Source organism: Bidens hawaiensis, unplaced genomic scaffold (genome assembly GCF_021521415.1).
Source record: "Bidens hawaiensis isolate Kalapana, Puna unplaced genomic scaffold, B.hawaiensis_p1.1 tig00012228_1, whole genome shotgun sequence".
NCBI lineage: Eukaryota > Viridiplantae > Streptophyta > Magnoliopsida > Asterales > Asteraceae > Bidens > Bidens hawaiensis.
In genome coordinates, this window is record NW_027491987.1 from 653,510 (window position 1) to 680,273 (window position 26,764).

At 36.9% G+C, this 26,764-nt stretch overlaps 1 protein-coding gene across 1 annotated transcript; it reads left to right on the forward strand.

Annotated features, from left to right (window-relative positions):
- Positions 1 to 23,092: 23,092 nt before the first annotated feature.
- Positions 23,093 to 26,544, forward strand: LOC143540352 (rRNA-processing protein fcf2-like). The gene is made up of 5 exons (XM_077033440.1): positions 23,093 to 23,337; positions 23,422 to 23,482; positions 25,061 to 25,138; positions 25,212 to 25,327; positions 26,276 to 26,544. Exons 1-5 carry the CDS (start codon positions 23,108 to 23,110, stop codon positions 26,382 to 26,384), a joined length of 594 nt encoding a protein of 197 aa, XP_076889555.1. The 5' UTR covers positions 23,093 to 23,107; the 3' UTR covers positions 26,385 to 26,544.
- The last annotated feature ends 220 nt before the right edge of the window (positions 26,545 to 26,764 follow it).

A 26,764-nucleotide genomic window follows, 5' to 3' on the forward strand; every position in this document is an offset into this window, starting at 1 on the left:
GACCGTTACCAAGTGAATCGGGCGGTGGTCAATTGAATGAGAACCCAATACATGGGGATATGCGGGACCTCTCCAAGCACGAATGCGCACATAAACAAATAAGCACATAACAAGTAGATTTGATTAATCACACACAAATATACGTTTGCTATTTTTGATATGTATGTATATATAGATATGTATGCATAGTATGGTATACGCATATGCCCCCCAAAACTTTTGTGAAAAGTTGTAAAATAGGGAAATGATAAAACTCACATTAGATTAAAGGCAAGTGAGTACAATTAAGAATAAACGAGTCAACGGATAAGCGAATCGTCAAACGAGATAACTTATTAGAACCTGAACCTTTTTGATATGAGACTATAAATAAAAACGAACTTAATGCCACTAGAATCAATCCAAACGGATGAGTAGAACTCTAGTTATGTCGACTTAAACGTTTAAGCGAGCTGGTACTGACCAGAATTCGAACAGCGAGTCAGAAGTTGGGTTTTGGGCAGTAACATTAAAATTTTTTTTCGAGAATAAAAGTCTTTTGGACCGAACATTGAATCCGACCAGAAGTGTGAGAAAACGATAAGTCAAACTTGTTGACTGTTTTACCCTTTATCGGGTTTTAAAGCAATTGACTAGTCAACACCCTTCAACCACCGAAATTGATTGAATGTTATTGACTAAGGAATATGTATGAACGATTTTACAGTTTACAACTTACCCGGAAAGTGAAAGGATTGATGAGAAACGGAAGTCAAAGGTCCTAAAGCAAGCAAAGTCAACGAACAAGTCTTGTATCTTTAACGAATATGCAAAAACTGAAGGGTTTGCTAGATGGCAGAGGCTAGTGACGGCTGGAGGAAGTGTATTAAGGTTAGATTAAAGTTTACAGCAGGGAATTATGATGTGTTTATATAGGAAAACATAAACCAAACTAATTATGGTTTTTTGGCGCGTTTAAGCAAGTAAATATGGTTTAAGGGATCGAGATATTCATAAAGATCTGATCTTGGGCAAGGGGAAACGAATTAGGAGTTGAATTTTAGTTATATTATGTTTACTTGGTCCTTACTTCTCTCAAACATTCCTAAAATAAACGATTTTATACCATAAACGAACTTAGAAAAGAAATCGAGTTAACGAATCTGCCCAGCTCCCTCCCCACGCCGCGCGGCCACCATGGATCCTCCCAACGCGTGGCGCTCCGGCCATCATGGGGTGGGAGTTTGGTTTTTGACGATTATGGACCTTGAAGTTTGATGTTTGGTTACTTATTGAACTTTTTATGCATAAATTAAGGATTTGAACAATATGGGAAGTATAAAGGACCTAAAGTGAACATATGAAAACTTAAAAGTTATAAGTATTTCATTTTGATTAATATAACGAGCCAAAATACTCCTGGGTCAGGTTAAACGTAAACGAATACGGTTTTAGAAAATACGAAATGTTACAGTCTCCCCTACTTTAGGGAATTTCGTCCCGAAATTAAAGAAAACCAAAACATAATCATTTTGAAAACAAATTAAACTTTTTTAAGGAAAATATCAGAACATAGAACTTCCAATAACCGAAACAACGCTTCAAATGACAATCCGATAAGGGCACTTATATAAAGGATGTACCAGCGGCGTATCCACCATGTCCTTAACATCTCATCATTTGTACCGTTACCCAAGCTACCTTAGGTTCTAAATCATGACACACAATTTTACGTATTATGATTTCCATACGATGATTTTAGTAATTACGTGTCGACCCATAATTACTTAGATCGTCGGATGGTCCGCATAATCCATTCCATCATGTGGGTTATAAAACATTTTAAATAAAATTTTTAAGAGAAAACAATTGTTTTGATAATTCTAAATATAATTTCAAATTAATAAATGTTCGAGTTGAATTAATAAAACCGTGAGATTTCGAAAACATCTTTTGCTTTTAAAAGTAAAATTTTGAAAATTGAAGAAAATAAATTTGGTGAAACAGATACTATTGTGATAATCGAGATTAAGGAAATAAGATGGAGATACAAGATCCTAATAGATTATCTTTGATAAAGGAATTTTATTAAGGGGATGAATTACGTAGAGGTTTAATTTATAACAATTAGTTAATGGCATACGAAGTCCTTAAATATCGTATTATTTAGGAATGAAGTTCTTAAAATCGAGAAAATTTTGGTGAATCGAGCTTAGTTAATTTAAGTACTTATGAGTTTAAAGAAAAGTTAATATAAGGTCATAGCTTTTCAAGTTGGTGATTTTGAGATTTATATTAATTCGGTTAAGTTATTCTAAAATATTATAATAGTTAATAATTTAAATGTTAATGATAATGCGAAAAATATACGTATTGAATTAAATTGTTAATAGATTAAACTGGGAAACGGGTATTCCCAAACCACCGAGATAGTCCTATTCCAATTAAATCTTTAAAATTAAATAAAATATAAAGTAGGTAATTATATTAAATTGGGAATTCGTAGATAAAATCGTATAAATATTAGGAAGTAAGTAATTTGAATTATCAACAATGGAAATTTGAGTAAATAATAAATTCTAAATTAAAGTGAAGAATATAATAAATTGAGATAAATGCGATGCTAGAAATGCATGAACCACCATGACTATTCTAACAACTACGAATTTATCATTTAAAACGTTCAAAATTTTCAAAAAATCAAAGTAGGGAGTTAAAATATTTACAATGAAGGTTCAATTAAAAAGCCAATTTAATAATAAAAGTTAAATTAATTAATGGAAAGTTTTTAATTTAAAAATGGAAATTAAATTTAGAGAATATATAATTTAGTTTAATAATAATAAAATTTACAATAATTAAATTTTAATAATAAAGATTTATAAAGTGGAAAATAAATTGTGAAAACCATCAGGATATTGATGAAAATAAGAGATAATAAAATATTTATTGTTTAAAGTTAAGGATAAGGATTTAAATGTACTTAGAAAATTATAGTTTGAGGATATGGATATAATTAATAAAATATAATTTAAATAGTATTTTAATGGATATGAGTTAGTGTAAGATTTTTTGTTCGAGGTATATTAGTTTTGTCGAGGTTGACGGTTGGTCGGTTAATAGCATACAGCAGCACTCCGTGGTAATTCTAGTAGTCGAATGGCAATTACGGGAAGCAGGTGAACGACGTTGATTACGACGATGATTCTTAGGAAAGACATTCTATGAGGACCAACAATGGAAATGTGTAAGATGACAGGTGAGTTATAGGAATGAGTTGATATGAAATTATGGGGATGCGTATGTGTATGTATATGTATGTATATGAATTAGTACTAGTTGTAACACCGTGAAAATACCCCATCTAGTTTTGGGTCAAAGATGTCAAGATTAGAAGTTAAGGGGCTAAAAATGCCCATTTTGAAGGTTTAAGGACTTAAAACGAAAATTTTGGGTTTTTAGACCCATCGCGCTATGCGATGGTCTCCTGACTAACTCCGTCGCGCTACGTGACAGATAATCACACATTTCAAGAAAAAGGTAGGCGTCGCGCTACGCGACGAAGAAACTCACTGGTCTGAACTGATTTTACACTTGTAATAGACAGGTTGTTTATTACAAAGAGTCTGATAAATGTTTGCATGAGAGATAATCTCTAAAATCGTTATAATACAAAATAGATAATAAAAAGCAACTCAGACCGAATACACATGTGTCTGGATCCAAACATAACTGATAATTGGCATACAAAACCAAGTCAGTCATAACCGGTTCTATATACTCGGGGAACCTTTGAATTGTGTGTGTAGGGCAGTGGTACAAATCCCGGGAATGAACAGGCATTCCTGCTAAGTTTGTGAAACAGAAAACTATGTTTGTATTTAACGACTATTATAAATGTTTTATCGAGTCAACGTTTCACTAGCATATAGCTGACGTGTTTTTCCCACCCTTGCAGGTAACTAGATGATAATAGATGATATACAAGGATTGGAGTCATAGAAGATCGCTCGAGATGGCTCGTTTTTGTATATTACAAATCCTTGTATTATTAATATCACGATTTTGTAAACCTGAAACTCGGGTGTTTAATTCCCGAGTAATTTTGATAATGTAAATTAATATTTTAATATTTAAAGATTTTCGCTTAAATGAACCCGCTACTTTGATATATTTACAAAATAGGTACCAACTGATGGTCACACTCCTAGACCCTGGATCAGGGTGTGACGCTGGTGAAGACTCGAGGACGAGTCAAGAATTAAAATAATATGTATGACTTTGAAGCATTTAAGTATATAATAATTTATAAGATTTTACAAAAATAAAATAACCAAGCATATCAAATGAGTTGACATCCCATGAGCTTTTCATGGCAATTTGAATGGTCCAACTAAATAAACAACATAAAGTTTGTGAATTGTCCTCCCATGAGCGTTCCATGGCAATTTGTTAGCCCAATTCAAATAACGGGTAATAAACAATTGAGTTGTTCAGCCCATGAGCGTGTACATGGCATTTAACTGACCCAACTAATTAACGAATTATCGAATCAATGAAGTTGTTCGGACCATGAGCGTTACATGGCATTTAACCGACCCAACTAAATATCGAATCAACGAATCAAATATAAGTAGTTGGTGTATCTCGGGAACCACCCCGGACGATACGTTCCAACCCAAAAATCAAATCGAAAATGATTTAAGAAATGGATAGTTGGAGTGCCCATGGATTTCCATTGATTTTTCACCCAACTAAGTATTTAAAATAATTTAAAAACACAATTTGGAAGTATAACCGTTTAGCCGGTTATGTTTACCATGTAGCCGTTTAGCCGATTACGGGTACCACTTGAAGTTATGGTTGTACGGCATTTGTCATACCCCCATGATTCAAGGTGAAAGAGCAAAAACAAAACACGGGAATTCTTAAGGAATTTCCCACAATAAAAGGTAATCTACTAAAATTAAGAGGATTTAAAAATATTTTGAAAGTTGAGGCATAACCTCGGAATTTGTGTGTGTGTGTGCAACAAATAAACAAGATAAATACAATTTAAACAATTAATCTAGGCAAGCTGTAAACAATTTATTAAATAGCACATAAGACAGTTAATATAAGCACGTATAGGGTTCCTAACATATGTCTAGGACCATTTCTAACGACCTATCTTATAACATTCGGCTCTGATACCAATCTGTCACACCCTAATTTAAGGCGGAAATGCCGGGGCGTGATCCGATTGCTTACAGCTCGAAGATACTATCATAAATATAATGACAATATCTAATTAGTTATTTTGTTCAAATAATACACACAATAATCAAATACAACCAAACAATTCAAATAAATAAATACAATAAGTCTAAATCCATGTATGTCTTCATTATATTCCTAAGGTCTTTCTAAGTGTCCATCCTTCAACTCAAGCAACCTGCATATGCGCAGGCCCGGCTCCGAAAACGCAAAGAAAAAAAATTTGGGCCGAAGACAAAATTTTTTTTGGGCCTTAAATAAAATGAATATTTTGTTGGATTTAAAAATTTTAATTTTGATATGGGCTTAATTGGTTATAATTTAGGTTGTGTAAAAAACTTTTGTATAAAAATAGGATTAAACATGTCTCAAATGAGACTAGATCCTATAACCTTTTGGTTGGGAGTAATACCTCTTTACCACTAGACCAAGTTAATGTTTTTGCAAATAAGTTTAAACACTAAGTATACATATTGTTTTAATAAAAATATATATAAATTATAAAAAATCGGGCCTAGCGGGGTGTCGGGCCTGTGGCCGTCGACCACCCAGCCCCTCTATGGGTCGGCCCTGCATATGCGTAGAAAATAGAGTTTTGTCAACAAACATGTTGAGTGAGTTTATCACCAAGTTTTGACACAAAAAATAATGTTAATATAATAAATAAGCATAACGTAATAAATGCGGCAAGGAAATCAAACCATAAGCAAGTAAGTTGTCGACTAAACCATTTCCAAGCGAATCGAGCGCCGGTAAATCAACCATAAGCAAATAAGAACAAGACCGTTGCCAAGCGAATCGGGCGTGGTCAATAGAATGAGAACCCAATACATGGGGATATGTGGGACCTCTCCGAGCAAGAATGCGCACATAAACAAGTAAGCACATAACAAGTAGATTTGATTAATCACACACAAATTCACGTTTGCTATTTTTGATATGTATGTATATATAGATATGTATGTATAGTATGATATACGCATATGTTCCCAAAACGTTTGTGAAAAGTTCTAAAATAGGGGAATGATAAAACTCACCTTAGATTAAAGGCAAGTGAGTACAATTAAGAACAAACGAGTCAACGGATAAGCGAGTCGTCAAACAAGATAACTTATTAGAACCTGACACTTTGTGATATGATACTATAAATAAAAACGAATTGAATGCCACTGGAATCAATCCAAACGGATGAGTAGAACTCTAGTTATGTCGAATTAAACGTTTAAGCGAGCTGGTACTGACCAGAATCCGAACAGCTGTAAGGCCCCAAACCCGGTAGCCCTACTTTGGCGTCGGATTTACTCATAAATACAGTTCTTACAAATCTGAGTTAATTAAAACTTTCGCGGAAACGTTTACTTGAAGCATTCGTTACAAAACGTTCAATCTCTTCTTTGATACTATAAAACAAATCATTATATTTAAAACATCTTTTCTTCCATCTTCAGATGCCAGCCGTTCAATCCCTGCCATGTGTCATCCTCATGCCCTCTCGATAAACATATATACCTGCGTGCATACTAAAAGTCAGCTAAGGTGAGTGAGTTCTAGTTAATCATACACTATACAATACACATAAACTTATATTCTTTCATTCATACTTTCATACTTTCTTTACATACATAATCATACGTTTTAAAGAGCCTTTCGCCCTATAACCTCACAGATATTATAAGGGTCTGGTCCCTAACATCACAGATATTATAAGGGTCTGGTCCCTAACATCACAGATATTATAAGGGTCTGGTCCCTAACATCACAGATATTATAAGGGTCTGGTTCCTAACATCACAGATATTATAAGGGTCTGGTCCCTAACATCACAGACATTATAAGGGTCTGGTCCCTCTTCGTTACCATACAACCATGCCTTTCCTTTGTTTATTAACTTTATCGTATTCATACATATGAGCAAATACATTATACTTACCTTATACGTAACACTACAACCTGACAGTACGTGCAATATCCGAAGATCGTTCGCGTGCTGACAAGCAATCATTCATACATTTCACATCATTCATATAAGGCATACACTTATCACTTAGGATAAGTGTATTAACAAACATATCGAGTATGCACACAGCCCCGAAAACATAACACAGAAGTGGGGCTAGAAACTCACCTGAACTCTGCTTCTTCCTCTGATAGTTGTAAATCCCTTCTTTAACTGAGCTCGACTGACTGTATAAGTTACACGTATCAATACTCGCCTGATCTAATCTGGTGGCCTAGTATTAGCTTACTTTTACTTATCGTTTTTAATTTATTTTCTAATCGAACTTGACTTTAGGCGAAGTTAAACCTTAGGCGAACTTAGCTTTAGGCGAAGTTAAACCTTAGGCGAACTTAGCTTTAGGCGAAGTTGTCATCAGGCGAACTTAGCTTTAGGAGAAGTTGTCATCAGGCGAACTTAGCTTTAGGCGAAGTTGTCATCAGGCGAACTTAGCTTTAGGCAAAGTTGTCATCAGGCGAACTTAGCTTGCAGGCGAAGTTCATCAGGCGAACTTAGCTTGCAGGCGAAGTTGTCCAGCTGCGGTACCGTTCGACCTTAATCACCTTCATTTCTCAACCAAATAACTCGATTTAGGTATCCACGGAATCGTCTGACCAGCGCCTACAAACCCCAACCATCAAATCGACCTAACATCGATGTTTAAAGGGTGCGATTTAGGCATATAGGTTACGGGTTCCTTTTATCAATCGATTAACCCCTCAAATCATAACCATTTTCAGTAAGTTTAGCTTGGTTGGATTCGTTTTTACCATACAAACTCAGATATATCATTTCTCAAATCAAACCGAACCTATACGAACGATTTCTAACTATAAACGTACCTTGAACGAGTCGAACTACGAACACGGTTAAGCCTTGACGTTGTTTTGGTCCGTCACGACGTTCCAGCACCAACAAGCTCGGGTTTTCGCCTTCGGATCTTGGTTCGGGTTATAAGATGGTGTTGTGTGTGTTTTGGTGGTGTATGGAATATGTGAGAATGAGGATTAAATGGTGATTAATGGCATTTGTATTTAGGGATCATGGGCTTAAGCCCATGGACTCTCCTTCCTTCTTTCATAACCCAAGTCCATAACCCATATCTATTACCCAACACTAGCCCGACCCATACCAACTCCTACTCTATTTATTTATTTCTCGATAACCCGAGTAAACTTACCCTCTATTATGGGAAAGGGAAGATCAAATGAAGATCAAGTACCCGCACCTGTTCTCTGCGCAGCCTACTTCGAGATAAATTTCGGGACGAAATTTCTTAAAGTAGGGGAGACTGTGACATCTGCCCGAATCCGACCCGACCCAGGTACCCGTTTTCTGATCCGATTCTTTTTAAAATTTAATTATTTTCTTTTAAAACTTGACATTTAAAATATATATATTACTAATAATATTTTCCTTCCCGCCTCTTCCTCTCTCTTCCTTTCCGCCGTCCCTCTTCTTCTCTCCGCCTTCTTTTCTCTCTTGTCGCCGTCCCGCCCTTAAGCCTTGAACCCCCCCTTCTCTTATTTTTGTCCTTTGTTTCTTCCCGCCTAAGGATGTCTGCGCAGCTCCACGCGCCAGACTCCTTACAAGGAAGCCTGCGCGAAGACCAGTTGTTCCTGCGATACGCGAGGCGAACTGTTCTCGCAGCGCACTAAGAATTGTAGTTCTCGCAGCGCGCTAAGAATGGTAGTTCTTCCCGCGACGCGCTAAGGATTTGTAGTTCTTCCCGCGGCGCGCTAAGAATGGTAGTTCTTCCCGCGACGCGCTAAGGATTTGTAGTTCTTCCCGCGACGCGCTAAGGATTTGTAGTTCTTCCCGCGGCGCGCTAAGAATGGTAATTCTTCCCGCGGCGCGCTTAGAATTGTAGTTCTTCCCGCAGTGCGCTAAGGGTTGTTCTGTCTGCCTTCGCGCTCACGCGCTCGATGCCTTCTCGCGCTAAACCCTTTGAGTCTTCTGTTTAATCTAGCCGTTTACTTTTGTGATGCCTTATCTTCTGTGCTGTTGACCTGACCTATCTTATATCTGAAAAGTTACTTTCGGCGCAGCATGCGCACCAACCCCATTGGTTGGCAGAAAAAGTGACTGACATTATCTTTTGAGATCTGCTTTCCCATGCTTGACCAGTACCTTTATCTGACCCGCCCATGCTTTTACTGTTACCTGTCAGCTTTTCCCTTGTCCCCTGCAGCTGCCATATCTTTTGATATCTTTTGCTTTTGGAATCTTTTGCTTTTTAGAGATCTTTTCCCCTTTTTATGGGATTATGTTTTCTAGGGTTTCCCTATAAATAGTATCGTTTTCTTAATAGTTTATCACTACACACACAAACACTTATTATCTTCCTTGCTCTCTGCCGTTGATCCTCTGCCGTCTCCTCTCTCTGCCTTCGTCTTCCCTCCTGTTCTGCCCTGTTTTCCGGTAATCTATAATATATAATAATTTGTTTAAGTTACTTATTAATTATGCTAACTTATAATCAAGACTTAAAACCAATCGTTAAAACAATAATCTTTAATTATAGGTTAACTTGTGCTTGTTTAAAGTTGGTTCTTGCTTTATCTTTCACCGCACCGTTTATCAAGTGAGTAATCTCGTACCTAATCCCTTTTTATTTTTAATGTTTTGGGATGTTCATGTGTTCATACAAACTTAGAGTCTTAAACTTGTTTATGAACTTTAGTCGCACAGTATCCCATGTGTTGAGGACGTAGACTTGGCTGTTTATTTGTATGTGTGGATCATTAACCGTCTTGTCGGTCTATTCCGCAGTTCTCATGGTACCATTAGATGAACACGGGAGAACAATCGTTTATGATTTTCTCTTTTGTTTACACTTGCACAGTTTTCTTGTTTTTGTGCTCAATTGGGAGCACGGATTGACTATGAGCTATGAATCTTAGACTTGGTCCCGATCTGATTACACCCTTGTTGAAAACCAGACATACACATGTTGCGCGCAGATTTATTGTTATCTATGTATGGTATTAAACTTGATTTCTCACCAACACGCAAGTGTTTGACGTTTTATTTTAACACATGTTCAGGTTTGCTGTAGCTACAGTTGGAGCTTGTGGACACGTAGGACGTTTTTACTTTTGGACCTAGATTAAAATGTATCAAGACAAGTTATTATTGTTTGAATATTTTGTCTTATAATATAATGATTTATGTTGATTTATGTTATCTTGTGTTTACGTTGCGCGTGCGCGAATGAATATATTTATTAAATATTGACACCCAAATAGTGTCACGAGTAATGAAACAATATGTGGCGCCCCGATGTATAATCCGCCTTTGGTCGGGGTGTTACAAATTGGTATCAGAGCTCGTTGACTTTAGGATAGGTGGTTAGACGTAACGGCCTAGAATACCTAAGAGTCCCTTCTCGCGCATGAGAGAAATCTCATGTTTGCGCGCTTATTGTTAATTACTCGTTATTTATAAATATGCTTGCGCAGACGCAGCGTATGGTTTTATGTTTTATTTCGCGATATTTCGATTTTTGCTGAATTTCGATTTTTATTGATTTTACTTACATATTCGTTTGTTGGGATTGAAAATCCGAAAAGTCATGGTGATACATGAATAGTTGATTTTCAAATTCCATTTACGATTATGTTCTGAGGTTGGAGACTTGAAAAGTCATGGTGATACATGAATTGTCAACCTCCAATACTCATTTTCTTGTATATTTTATAGAGGATTGAAAAGTCATGGTGATACATGAATTGTCGATTCTCGATTCGAATTTGTTATCTGTATTAAGTTTGCATTCAAATTCATGGTTTACTTTAACTGTTGATGGTATCTAACCCCGTGAAACCAAGCTTTATAAGATTATACTTTGCGCTAAGATATTAACAAAAATTAAAACTTTTATAGAATGCCTCCGCTATCTCGCCGATTTCAGAGAAGAGAAGCCTCGCGCAGGCGTAGACAGCAACGTTCCCAGGAAATGGCCGCCGCAATAGCCCAAGCTTTGAGCCAAAACAATACCTCCGGTTACAACATTAAGTCCTTTAATGCGGGTAACCCTCCGAAATTCACAGGGCTTGAAGGAGCCACCGTGATGCTCCAGTGGCTCGAGAAGATTGAAAACACTTTCCTCCATACCCAATGCCCTCCTGACAGACGAACCCTATATGCTTCCAGTGTCCTGGAATCTAGAGCGCTTACATGGTGGAATAGAGTAGCTCATGCGCGTGGCGCAGAGGTTGCTTCCAGCATGCTCTGGGAGGAATTTAAGGATCTCTTGACGCGAGAATTCTGCCCTCCCAACGAAGTTAAGCGCCTGGAGGAAGAATTTTGGAACTTGAAGCAATACAGTGGCGAAGCGCGCGAGTACGCGACGCGCTTCCATGAACTAAGCCTGCTTGTCCCTCACCTTGTTACCCCTTCCCGCCGAGCCATCGAGAAATTTCTTGGGGGTCTCCCCATGGAAATACAAGATTCTGTATGGGCCAGAAACCCAGCAACCCTCTTTGACGCCATCGAGTTGGCCGCTGTGCTCAGCGACAACCATGTCAGAGCAGGAACCCTGTTCCTGCGGGGAGCTGAGAAGACCAAACCCACCAAGACTGCCCCTGAACCAACAGAAACCAAACCAGAACCCTCAAACCATAACAACCCGAAGCGTAGGCGCAGACAAGTTTATGCGCTTACCAGCCCACCCATTATCCAGCAACCCTACCAACCTCCAGTACACGCTCCTAACCCACTGTCGACTTACCCAACACCTCCTGTAGTCCACAACTATGCCTTAACCAATCCCGCACTCCCTGCCCCGCCAACTAAGAAACCTTACACAGGAACCCAACCCTTCTGCCCAACCTGTAGATTTCACCACCCACCTCAAGCCCCATGTCGACTTTGTCACCGATGTGGCCGCGCTGGTCACATGGCGGAAAACTGTAGAGTTCTTCCCGCCAACCCAATCGCACAAACACCACCAACCTACCCGCAAAACCCTCAACCAGCATACCCTAATCCACGACCCAGGTCGTGCTTTAACTGCGGTGATCCCAGTCATTTCCGGAACGCGTGCCCGAGACTACAAGTGCAAATTACGCAAGCGAATCCGGTGAACCAAATCTCGAACCAAGTGACGCGCGGACGAGCTTTTAACATAACCGCGCACCAAGCGCAAGCGAGTAATGACGTAGTTAATGGTACATTTTTGCTTAACGGACATTATGCTTCCGTACTTTTTGATACTAGCGCCGATAGAAGTTTTATTTCTCGCGCGTTTGAGCAGAAGCTTGCGCGACCGCGCGATAACTTAAAAGAAAATTTTTTAGTTGAATTGGCTAATGGTGAAACTGTTTTAATAAACTCCGTGATCAAAGATTGCACACTTAACCTTAACGAAAACGATTTTCTAATCGACCTCATTCCCATGCCTCTTGGAAGTTTCGATGTTATCATTGGTATGGACTGGCTCTCGAATAATCGCGCCGAAGTTATTTGCGCCAAGAAGTTGATTCGCATTCCTCGAGAAAACGGTGATCTTCACATCTACGGCGAGAAACCCTCCAGTGGTCTTAAGCTTATGTCTTGCGCCGAAGCCCAAAGACTCATGCGGAAGAAGTGTATTGCATTTTTAGCCCATGTGGTCAAACCCGATGAAGGAAAGAAGAAACTTCGCGAAATCCCTGTTGTGCGTGACTTCCCTGAAGTTTTTCCCGATGATCTTCCTGGTATCCCTCCCGCTCGTGAAGTCGAGTTTCGTATTGATCTTGTCCCTGGTGCTTCCCCCGTAGCCAAATCTCCTTATCGTCTTGCACCCGCTGAAATGCAAGAATTGGCAAGTCAACTTCAAGAGTTGGCCGCTAAAGGATTCATTCGCCCTAGCTCTTCGCCCTGGGGTGCTCCGGTGTTGTTCGTTAAAAAGAAAGATGGTACGTTTCGCATGTGTATCGATTACCGCGAGTTGAACAAACTCACCATTAAGAACCGGTATCCCTTACCGCGTATTGACGACCTCTTTGATCAACTCCAAGGTGCCTCTTGTTTCTCCAAGATCGATCTCCGCTCTGGCTATCACCAGTTGCGCATCCGCGATGAAGATATTCCCAAGACTGCTTTTCGTACTCGCTATGGCCATTTTGAATTCTTGGTCATGTCCTTCGGTTTAACCAACGCACCTGCCGTTTTCATGGATCTAATGAATCGGGTGTGTAGGCCTTTCTTGGATAAATTCGTGATTGTGTTTATCGATGACGTTCTGATTTATTCCAAAAACAAGGCCGAGCATGAGCAACATCTTCGGTTAGTGTTGCAAAAGCTTAAAGCCGAGCGGCTCTTTGCCAAGCTCTCCAAGTGTGAATTCTGGTATGATGAAGTACAGTTTCTTGGTCATGTTGTAAACAAGATGGGTATTCATGTCGACCCATCCAAGATTGAAGCAATCAAGAACTGGATTACGCCATCCACTCCTACCGAAATCCGTTCCTTCTTGGGCTTAGCTGGTTACTACCGGCGATTTATTTCGAACTTCTCAAAGATCGCATTGCCTTTAACAGCTCTGACGCACAAAGGTAAACCGTATATTTGGGGCTCGAAGCAAGAAGAAGCCTTTCTGACGCTCAAGCGTTTGTTGTGTGAAGCTCCTGTCCTTGCACTACCTGAGGGTAATGAAGATTTTGTCGTGTATTGCGATGCATCCAACCAAGGTCTCGGTTGTGTTCTTATGCAACGAGGCAAAGTTATCGCTTACGCATCAAGGCAACTCAAGATTCACGAAAAGAATTATACGACTCACGACCTCGAACTTGGTGCAGTTGTATTTGCCTTGAAAATCTGGAGACACTACCTTTATGGTACTAAGTGTATCCTCTACACTGACCATAAAAGCCTTCAGCATATCTTTGATCAAAAGGAACTCAACATGAGGCAACGCCGATGGAACGAACTCATCAGCGATTACGATTGTGAGATCCGGTATCATCCTGGTAAGGCTAATGTGGTAGCCGATGCGCTCAGCCGCAAACCCTGCCAGCTTAACTGCATCTTGCCGCGCACGCAGCTTCACTTTGCGCCGATTCAGAGCAATCTTGAATCACGCATTCGTGACGCGCAGCGCGCATCCATCAGTAATGGTAACCTTCGCGCCGAGTTAGCGTGTGGCGCGGAAGCTCATTTTGTCCCTAATCTGAGTGGAATTCTCTGCTATCTAAATCGCATCTGGATTCCCTTTGATGAGAATCTTCGCGCTGATATCCTGAGTGAAGCGCATAAATCTCGGTATTCTATTCATCCCGGCGCTGATAAAATGTACAAGGATTTGCGCATTACTTATTGGTGGCCCGGTATGAAAAAGGATATTGCTGTGTTCGTAGCTAAATGCCTGACTTGTTCTAAGGTAAAAGCTGAACATCAACGCCCATCTGGTTTGCTCGAACAACCATAAATTCCTACGTGGAAATGGGAAGGTATAGCGATGGACTTTATTACCAAGTTACCTTTGACAGCAAGCAAACATGATAGCATTTGGGTAATAGTGGATCGATTGACTAAGTCTGCTCACTTTCTGCCCATTCGTGAAAACTACCGTGTTGAACAACTTGCGCAGCTTTATGTCAAGGAGATTGTCTGCCGTCATGGTACTCCTTTGAGCATCATATCCGATCGCGATGGCCGTTTTATATCCCGCTTTTGGAAATCTCTCCAATCTGCGTTAGGAACTCGTTTGGACATGAGTACTGCATATCATCCTCAGACTGACGGACAGTCTGAGCGAACTATTCAAACTCTTGAGGATATGCTCCGATCTTGTGTTCTTGATTTTGGAGGTAATTGGGATTCGCACCTGCCTTTGATCGAGTTCTCTTATAATATCAGCTATCATTCCAGTATTGGTATGGCCCCATTTGAAGCACTTTACGGTCGTAAGTGCCGCTCCCCGATTTGTTGGAGCGAAGTGGGTGAAGCTCAAATCACAGGACCCGAACTTGTTCAAGAGACAACCGATAAAATCGCCAAGATCCGTGATCATCTGCTGACTGCCAGAAGCCGACAGAAGAGTTACGCAGATCGCAGGCGAAAGCCTCTCGAATTTCAAGTTGGTGATCTTGTTCTCCTCAAAGTGTCGCCCTGGAAGGGTGTTGTCCGCTGGGAGTCCAAGCGCGGAGCCGAGTTTACATGGGAAAGGGAAGATCAAATGAAGATCAAGTACCCGCACCTGTTCTCTGCGCAGCCTACTTCGAGATAAATTTCGGGACGAAATTTCTTAAAGTAGGGGAGACTGTGACATCTGCCCGAATCCGACCCGACCCAGGTACCCGTTTTCTGATCCGATTCTTTTTAAAATTTAATTATTTTCTTTTAAAACTTGACATTTAAAATATATATATTACTAATAATATTTTCCTTCCCGCCTCTTCCTCTCTCTTCCTTTCCGCCGTCCCTCTTCTTCTCTCCGCCTTCTTTTCTCTCTTGTCGCCGTCCCGCCCTTAAGCCTTGAACCCCCCTTCTCTTATTTTTGTCCTTTGTTTCTTCCCGCCTAAGGATGTCTGCGCAGCTCCACGCGCCAGACTCCTTACAAGGAAGCCTGCGCGAAGACCAGTTGTTCCTGCGATACGCGAGGCGAACTGTTCTCGCAGCGCGCTAAGAATTGTAGTTCTAGCAGCGCGCTAAGAATGGTAGTTCTTCCCGCGACGCGCTAAGGATTTGTAGTTCTTCCCGCGGCGCGCTAAGAATGGTAGTTCTTCCCGCGACGCGCTAAGGATTTGTAGTTCTTCCCGCGGCGCGCTAAGAATGGTAGTTCTTCCCGCGACGCGCTAAGGATTTGTAGTTCTTCCCGCGGCGCGCTAAGAATGGTAATTCTTCCCGCGGCGCGCTTAGAATTGTAGTTCTTCCCGCAGTGCGCTAAGGGTTGTTCTGTCTGCCTTCGCGCTCACGCGCTCGATGCCTTCTCGCGCTAAACCCTTTGAGTCTTCTGTTTAATCTAGCCGTTTACTTTTGTGATGCCTTATCTTCTGTGCTGTTGACCTGACCTATCTTATGTCTGAAAAGTTACTTTCGGCGCAGCATGCGCACCAACCCCATTGGTTGGCAGAAAAAGTGACTGACATTATCTTTTGAGATCTGCTTTCCCATGCTTGACCAGTACCTTTATCTGACCCGCCCATGCTTTTACTGTTACCTGTCAGCTTTTCCCTTGTCCCCTGCAGCTGCCATATCTTTTGATATCTTTTGCTTTTGGAATCTTTTGCTTTTTGGAGATCTTTTCCCCTTTTTATGGGATTATGTTTTCTAGGGTTTCCCTATAAATAGTATCGTTTTCTTAATAGTTTATCACTACACACACAAACACTTATTATCTTCCTTGCTCTCTGCCGTTGATCCTCTGCCGTCTCCTCTCTCTGCCTTCGTCTTCCCTCCTGTTCTGCCCTGTTTTCCGGTAATCTATAATATATAATAATTTGTTTAAGTTACTTATTAATTATGCTAACTTATAATCAAGACTTAAAACCAATCGTTAAAACAATAATCTTTAATTATAGGTTAACTTGTGCTTGTTTAAAGTTGGTTCTTGCTTTATCTTTCACCGCACCGTTTATCAAGTGAGTAATCTCGTACCTAATCCCTTTTTATTTTTAATGTTTTGGGATGTTCATGTGTTCATACAAACTTAGAGTCTTAAACTTGTTTATGAACTTTAGTCGCGCAGTATCCCATGTGTTGAGGACGTAGACTTGGCTGTTTATTTGTATGTGTGGATCATTAACCGTCTTGTCGGTCTATTCCGCAGTTCTCATGGTACCATTAGATGAACACGGGAGAACAATCGTTTATGATTTTCTCTTTTGTTTACACTTGCACAGTTTTCTTGTTTTTGTGCTCAATTGGGAGCACGGATTGACTATGAGCTATGAATCTTAGACTTGGTCCCGATCTGATTACACCCTTGTTGAAAACCAGACATACACATGTTGCGCGCAGATTTATTGTTATCTATGTATGGTATTAAACTTGATTTCTCACCAACACGCAAGTGTTTGACGTTTTATTTTAACACATGTTCAGGTTTGCTGTAGCTACAGTTGGAGCTTGTGGACACGTAGGACGTTTTTACTTTTGGACCTAGATTAAAATGTATCAAGACAAGTTATTATTGTTTGAATATTTTGTCTTATAATATAATGATTTATGTTGATTTATGTTATCTTGTGTTTACGTTGCGCGTGCGCGAATGAATATATTTATTAAATATTGACACCCAAATAGTGTCACGAGTAATGAAACAATATGTGGCGCCCCGATGTATAATCCGCCTTTGGTCGGGGTGTTACAACTTGGTCCTTACTTCTCTCAAACATTCCTAAAATAAACGATTTTATACCATAAACGAACTTAGAATCGAAATCGAGTTAACGAATCTGCCCAACTCCCTCCCCACGCCGCGCGGCCACCATGGAGCCTCCCAACGCACGGCGCTCCGACCATCATTGGGTGGGAGTTTGGTTTTTGACGATTATGGACCTTGAAGTTTGATGTTTGGTTACTTATTGAACTTTTTATGCATAAATTAAGGATTTGAACAATATGGTAAAGGACCTAAAGTGAACATATGAAAACTTAAAACTTATAAGTATTTCATTTTGTTTAATATAACGATCCAAAATATTCCCGGGTCGGGTTAAACGTAAACGAATACGGTTTTAGAAAATCCGAAATGTTACAACTACACGTCATTTTAAATATGTTTTTTTAATTGTAAGCTATAATAGTGTCAATACCATTCTATGTGTTTATATTTTTGGCTTTGTTATCGTTATTGGTACGAACTTAACAAGGGCCGGCCCATAGGCCATCAAAACCAAACAAGGGCTTTAGGCTCACAGTTAATTAAAACCTCCAAATCCATAAAAAAGCTCTATATAAATATATTATAATGGGTAAAGTAAACTTAAAATTATGTATTTGTCTGGTGGTAAACTTTGTTTTTGCAAAGCTGTATGTCGTGACTTCGAGACCTGTAATATGTGATAGTTGTTTTATTATTATTACTAGATTTTATCTCTCGTATTACGGAGGTTGTTTTACATTATTCGTTTTTAATATTTATATATGTGTATTTGGATTTTAATTTTATTTATTGTAAAAAGTTAATAATTAATATACTTGAAGTTTGATGATGAAATGGTTTCACAAATAAATGATATGTTATAATCCGATTTAAAAATTATCTAGGTTTGGTGATATCCATTACCCGTTTATTTTCTTTATTATAAAATTGTTTCTTAATTATAAATAATATATATTTTTAAATAAAATAGGATATTAATTTTTAGTATATCCCTATTTTATAGGATTTTCAAATCAAATATTTGATTAGATTAATTTTTAATATAATGAGATGTTATAACCCGTTTAAAAGCTATCTGGGTTTGGTGAGACCTTTACCCGTGAATTCGGGTTAAATGCGTGAGAAGCCTAAATTTACAAATAAAACAATATGATGGTTTGAGAGAATGGTTGTTTTATATTTTTTGTTTTTTAATATTTATTTTTTGAATTTTAATTTTCTTTATTGTAAGAAAGTTAATAATATACTTAGGGTTTGATGATGGAAAGGTTTAATAAATAAATGATATGTTATATCTCGTTTAAAAGCTATCTGGATTTGGTGGCCCATGACCAGCTTATGTTTTTTACTATAAAATTGTTTATTAATTATAAATAATATATTTTTCTTTTTAAATTGGATATTAAATTTTAGTATATCCCCATTTTATAGGATTTTCCTATCAAATAATTGGTAAGATCAATTTTTAATTTAATGAGATGCTATAACCCGTTTAAGAGCTATCTGTTTTTGGTAAAACCCATACCCATGAATTTGGGTTAAATCACTGAGAAGCCTCAATTTAAAAATTAAGCAATCTGGTAGCTTCCACAAAAGGGGGAGCGACCACATCGCGACACGTAGAATTTTAGGAGTTTCGTTTATATATATTATAGATTATTATTATTATTATTATTATTTTCCGTTTTTATTTAAAATTATCATGAAAGAGTCACAAAATCTTATTTCAATTTTGGTCTCCAAAATTGTTGAGCCGACAATGAACATAACCAATATCAATCGAATTCGCGTGTCTGCATCGTGATTAGGGCTGTTCATGAGTCGAGCCGAACTGAGCGAAGGCTTGCTCATTTACAACTGAACCAAACGACTGAAAATCGGACCGCGCGAAAATTGAAACGAGCCAAAATTGAATTAAGCATTTTTCAATCAAAAATCAAGCAATTTTCGAACACTATTTATTTCGTTTTCACTTTAAAATTTTCAGTAAGAAACAAATTTAAAGGTTGTAATAATATATTTTAACAAATTAGTAGTTTTCAGATAAAGGTGCAATATATTGTAATTTTTTTATTAGAAATAAATTTCAACTGAGATATAATGAACATATAAACAAACTTATGTATTCTGAAAACTTAAAGTGAACAAATACAACTATAAAATTGACGAAATTGAGAAATTTTAAAGGGTTTAAACAATTCTATACTTATATTTTTTGTGTATTGTCTATTTATTTATATTTGTTCATATATAATTTTATATTATTCATTTATAATATTTATATATCTTTTAGAATTTTAATTTTATTTATTGTAAGGAAGTTAATAATATACTTAGTATTTGATGATGAAATCTTTTCACAAATAAATGAGATATTATAACCCAGTTTAAAAGCTATATGGGTTTGATGTGACATATGACCCTCTTTTTTTTTTACTTAAAAATTGTTTCTTAATTATAAATAATATCTTTTGAAAGCACCGAATATTAATTTTGAATATATCCCTATTTTATAGGATTTTCATATCAAATGTTTGACGAGATTAATTTTTAATATAATGAGATGTTATAACCCGTTTAAGGGTTATCTGGGTTTGGTGAGACCCATACCTGTGAATTCAGGTCAAATGCATGAGCAACCTTTATTTACAAATAAAACAATCTGATTGTTTGAGAGAATTTAGGGAGGCTTCGTTTATATATATACTAGATTTTATCCCCCATATTACGGGGGTTGTTTTACATTATTCGTTTTTAATATTTATATATGTATATTTGGATTTTAATTTTATTTATTGTAAGAAAGTTAATAATTAATATACTTGAGGTTTGATGATAAAATGGTTTCACAAATAAATGATATGTTATAATCCGGTTTAAAAGCTATATAGGTTTGGTGATACCCATTACCCGTTTATTTTTCTTTATTATAAAATTGTTTCTTAATTATAAATAATATCTTTTTTTAAATTAAATAGGATATTAATTTTAGTATATCCCTATTTTATAGGATTTTCATATCAAATATTTTATGAGATTAATTTTTAATATAATGAGATGTTATAACCTGTTTAAGAGCTATCTGGGTTTGGTGAGACCTTTACCCGTGAATTCAGGTCAAATGCGTGATAAATCTTCATTTACAAATAAAGCAATCTGATAGCTTGAGAGAATAGTTGTTTTACATTTTTTTAATATTTATTTTTTGGATTTTAATTTTCTTTATTGTAAGAAAGTTAATAATATACTTAGGGTTTGATGATGAAAAGGGTTTCATAAATAAATGATATGTTATAACCCGTTTAAAACCTATCTGGATTTGGTGACTCATGACCCGCTTATGTTTTTTACTATAAAACTGGGGTTATTAATTATAAATAATATATTTTCTTTTTAAACTGGATATTAAATTTTAGTATATCCCTATTTTATAGGTGTTTTTATATCAAATCATTGGTAAGATTAGTTTTTAATTTAATGAGATGTTATAACCCGTTTAAGAGCTATCTGGTTTTGGTGAGACCCATGCCCATGAATTTGGGTTAAATCAATGAGAGATCTCTACTTAAAAATCAAGCAATATGGTGGCTTCCAGGGGAGCGACCACATCGCGACACATAGGATTTTAGGGTTTTCGTTTATATATATTATATTATAGATAGATTTAAGATAAGATATAAAATTAACTAAAAATATTTGAGCCGAGCTAAACCAAGTATACCTTTGTTCGCTGCTTGGCTCGTTCATAAACCAAACCAAACGAAACGGCTCGTCTACAATCGAGCCGAAAATAGACGCAGCAATTTCCGAACTAGAGCGAATAGAACATACCATAATAACCCTAGCCGCGTCATAACAAAACACAGAGCTTCATCTCTCTCTCTTTCAGTCTGATTAAACTTACTTGTAAACCCTAGCCGAACCACTCATCAGAACCAACTCAATTTGCTTATACAGGTAGCTGTTCGTTACTCAATACACTTATTATTATTATTATTATTATTATTATTATTATTATTATTATTATTATTGTTTAGCTTCTATAAGTTGTTCTTATTTGAAACCAATCAGTCAATAATAACCTAATCAAACCTGTAGCTTATTGTTAGTAATTGAATTAGCCGATTAATTTATTCCACCTAATTACTGTGATTTGTTCAACAATATGTACTGTTTGATTTTCTATCTAGAGCTTGGTTTCTGATTTGTGACGCTGAGCCGCTTTTGAACTGCTCGAGATCAGATTGATAGGAGAAAACTTGAAACAACCGAGCCTTAAATTAAGCCTGCTTAGTTATCGAGCCCGAGCTCAAGCATTGTATAACAAGTACTGTGTATGTTTAAGTTTGACCTTGTTTGGACTTGTATGCATTAATTTCACATTGCATAGATGAGGTCAAGCCGAGCTTTGGCTTGTTTATGGTACTACACGAGCTCTAGTCGAGCTTAGGCTTGTATAAGGCTTTTCTCAAAATTAGGGGTGCAAATGGGCTCGCTTTGATCTCTATTTCTAAAGCTCGAGCTTGGCTCGTGAGTAGCCTTTCAAGCTCGAGCTCGACTTGGGTTCGGCTCGTTTACAATTTTATTAATTAGTTTCTTTACATTTATAATTAATTTTATGTATTTTTATAATTGTAATTATATATATATAACATAGTATATATTATTTTATTTATTTTCATAACATCATGTATATTAATTAAGAATTATGTATGTATACGTTAAAATTGTATAAGGCTTTTCTCAAAATTAAGGGTGCAAACGAGTCGAGCCTGAGCTCAACTAGGCTTGAGCTCGGCTCATTTGACTTACACAGAACTCGAACTCGGCTCCTTTTGATCTCTATTTCTAAAGCTCGAGCTTGGCTTGTGAGTAGCTTTTCAAGCTCGAGCTCAACTCGGGTTCAGCTCGTTTACTATTTTATTTATTAGTTTCTTTATATTCATAATTATTTTTATGCATTTTTAATTATAATTATGTATATAACACAACTTATATTATTTTATTTTTTTTCATAACATCATGTATATTAATTAAGAATTATTTAGTATATGTTAAAATTGTATAAACGAGTGCTCGAGCCGGCTCGAGCTTGATAAGTGAAGCTTGGGCTCAGGCTTGTTTATTAACGGAGCTTACTTTTAGGAGCTCGACCGAGCTTTTTCACGAGCCGATTTCAAGTAGTTCGCGAGCAGCTTGGCTCGTTTGCATCCCTATTCAAAATATATAAAAAGAATTAAAAACGTATAAATTATATAAATAAATAATAAACGATCTGAGCCGGAGCTTGAAAAAATGACTCACGAGTCGAGCTCAAGCTTACACCTAGACTCAGGCTCGGCTTGTTTGCACCTGTGAGTCGTGTGAAGGTGTCAGCTTTTTTTGTTATACTTCTGGTTTGCGTGCTGATTGTTAGGGTTCGGATTTTACTTTATTATATGCTTATTTTGTGTAAATTTGTTTAGAATATGCATATATCATGTATAAACTGAAAAATTTTCTATAGAGTTTGGTTCTGAATATAAGCAGAGGCTAACAGTTTGTTTCTTTTAATAGGAAGCAAAATGCTTGAAACTAAGAACACAATTGGTCTATCATGGGAACCAAAACTACCTTCATTTTCATTTGGTACAAAAACCGTGTCAAATAATAAGTCTCCGGATGTACCAGAAAGTAGTCTGGTATATAAGCCCAACTCAGAGCTCATTGACGGTTTGTTTGTACCACCTAATGACCCCAAAAAGGTTAACAAGTTACTTAAGAAGCAAGTCAAAAACACAACCGGAAAGAATTGGTATGTTAACATTTTAGTTATTGTTAGTTTTTTGGGATTTACATGAATTTGATGTGATCATGTTGAATTTTGATATGTTTGTAGGTTTGATATGCCTGCACCTACACTAACACCCGAGTTGAAAAAAGATCTTAATTTGTTAAAGGTACTTTGACTTTTTTTTATATATGTGAATATTTTCTAGAGCTGAGTATTATTAAATTACCATAGATGGTCAAAGTCATAATTTGTTTAGTGATTTTCTACTTTTTAAGAAAAATTTATCTCCCCAACTGGAACCAAAACCGATTTGTCCTTTTTTTAGAACTATCGTTTTGACCCATTCCCAGTTTTATCAAAATTTGTTCTGACCTGTTACTTGCTTGACACGATTCGTTTATTCTGCAATGTATAGTTACCATTTTTATGTTTTTTGAAGCCCTGTAAACATACTGAACTAACAAAAACGGAGCATGCTTGTGTTTGGTTGCTTTACTTCAACCGAAAAAATGATTGAACAGGAACAACTAAACGAACAGTTTTTATTTTGTTTGTTAAGAAAACGAACATGTACTTGCTTGTTTGTTAACTGTATAAACAAACGATTCACAAACGTATACAAACGGACATAATTGAGCTAAAACCAAATATAAGTAAATATGACTAACAATTTGTAATGGTCTAAAACAACTAAAATGAATATGTTAATGAACGTAAACAAACAAAACAAACGTAAACCAATGTTTTCAGACCCGGTCCGGACGTTGACCCGGACGCCTTACCGGGTCAATGGTCAGACCGACCCGGAAGGGCGGACCGGTCTTTGACCCGGATGACGTCATTAATATTTAATATATATATATATATATATATATATATATATATATATATATATATATATATATATATAATAAACACCACCAAATAAGCCCAACCTAGCTAGCCCAAAAAGCCCACTAAACCAACAAAGACATCGTTGGATAAGTAAAGCAAATATTATAATGTAGGGTTTATAATTATGCTCCTTTTCTACCCCTACCACCGCCTCTTCAGATTATTGGAGTTCAAAAATGAATCACAAAGCAACACACTGTACAAACACAAATATCTGCAAAAATCAAAGCTGGGTGTGGTTTTGAGTGGTGGGATTTCCATAAAAATGTTGCCCAACAACGTCAAGGCGGTGTTCACCGCCAAGCGCCGCCTGCCATGTCCTCCATTAAGTGGCAAAGCGATGCCCATACCTCATGATATTAGGGTTAGAATGTTAGATTTTGTTTTGTTTTAGATGGATTCTCATCTTTTTTGAATTTTTTAAAGAAAAAAGGCGTTTTACTGGTTCACCCGGCGGTTCGCCGGTCCGGTCCGGCCGCCAAACCGGCGAAACCTGCCGGGTTTTTAGAAAACGGGCTAAATACATGAACCGAACCGGTGTTTGTACCGGGTCCCGGTCGGACCGGCCGGTCCGGGTTTCAAAACGTTGACGTAAACTAACGAACATAAATGAGCGTAAATGAACGAACATAAATGAATTAAAATGAACGATACGTGTGTTCATGTTTGTTTGTTTGACTAAGTGAACAAAAGTTTTGTTCATGTTCATTCGCTTATTAAATAAATAGACATAAACAAACTTCCTGCCAAACAGTTCTCAAACGGTATATTGAACATCAAATTTGGATGGATTCCTTTTTATGTTTCTTTCATATTAAAAAATATTAATTATTTTTATTTGTGTTTGCAGTTGAGAAATGTGATTGATCCAAAGAGGCATTACAAGAAGGGTGACTCTAAATTAAACACATTCCCAAAATATTTTCAGGTAATTTTTGTCCATTTGATAATTCAACTAATTTGTTTGTTTAAACGACATTCTTAATATTTGAAATTATCAGGTTGGGACGGTTGTGGAGCCGGTATCGGAATATTTCACGAGTAGACTTACAAAGAAAGAAAGGAAACCGACTCTTGCTGATGAGCTATTGTCTGATCAATCACTGAAGGATTACAGGTGAGTGAATTATTATTAGGGGCAATTCCATATATACCCTTCCCTTATAACTTGCTTTAGGATATAAAAATTTGAAGTGAAGGATAAAGAAAAGGGTACAATCGCCGTATATCATATTGTAAATTATATAAAATGAAATGTGTAAATATTAGTATCATTAATTGGGTGAATATGATATTGTCCAAATTTCATATATTCTAATAAGGGGTAATCTTTAATATTACTATTATACGCTTTTCTTTGTTCACACAATCCAAACTCCCATATCCTAATGCAAGTTTCTGATCGATCGTATATACCCTTATCTTATATCTTGCTTTAGGATATAAAAGTTTGGGCAGAGGATAAAGAAAAGGGTACAATGGGCATGCTATAAATTGTATTTAATTATTTAATGAAATGTGCGTATATGAAATTTTAAATATTTTCGATGGGTATATATTTGGTATTAGTTTCAGTTGCGTAAATGCGATCTTATCTAAATTTCAAAGGTAATTTCGTATAACCCCTAATCAGGGGATGATCTTATATATGACTATTTTACCCTTCTCATATCCTAATGCAAGGTTTAAGGAAAGGGTATAAATGTCATCAATAAATTATCATTGGGGCCAATTTTTTATTACTCTTTTCTTATAACTTGCTTTAGGATATGAATGTTTTGGAGTTTAAGGAGAAAGAAAAGGACACAATGGTCATATTCTAAATCGTATTTAATAAAATATGTAGTAATTACATTTTAAATATTTTGAACAGGTATGCTTGATAATAGTTTTTTTAGTTTGTATATATGACATTATCAAAATAAGGGATAATTTATAGTATGACTATTATTCACTTTTCTAATGCAAGTTCAAGGGAAAATGTCATAAATTTGTAAAGGATATATTTAATATTATTATTTTTGTTATTATACCAAGTCTTTACTGTGGTTGCGATGCTTTACAGGAAGCGCAAGGTTCGTGAGATTGAAGCAAAAAATCAGCCTGGCGGGGTTGATAAATGGAAGATTAAAGGTAAGGGCTCGTGGAAGCGTGCAAAACAAAGGAGGCACTAATGAGATCGTCAGTCAGCCTATGAAATTGTCGAATGGAATTATGTAATCAGTCTTTCTAATGTTTTAAAGTTTTGATGATGGTAATTTTGGAATTTAGGCAAAGAATTATCGGATTAAGATGATATTGTATCCTTGGTTTTGATTTGTATCCAGTGGTTTTCGTGGGTGGGTTATGGGATGCGGACATGCGTTCCATGGTTTCTTAGATCATTGTATGTTCTTATACAGTGTAACAACTTATGACCGTCGTCATGCTGCGTTCGTACATTTGTCCACGGTCCGGTTTGGTCTGTTTTGACGAAAGTTTTGGTTTGGTGGTTTAGACGGTTAACTTGATTCGGTTTACATGGCTGATTCAGGTTAAAACTGTGAACTAAATT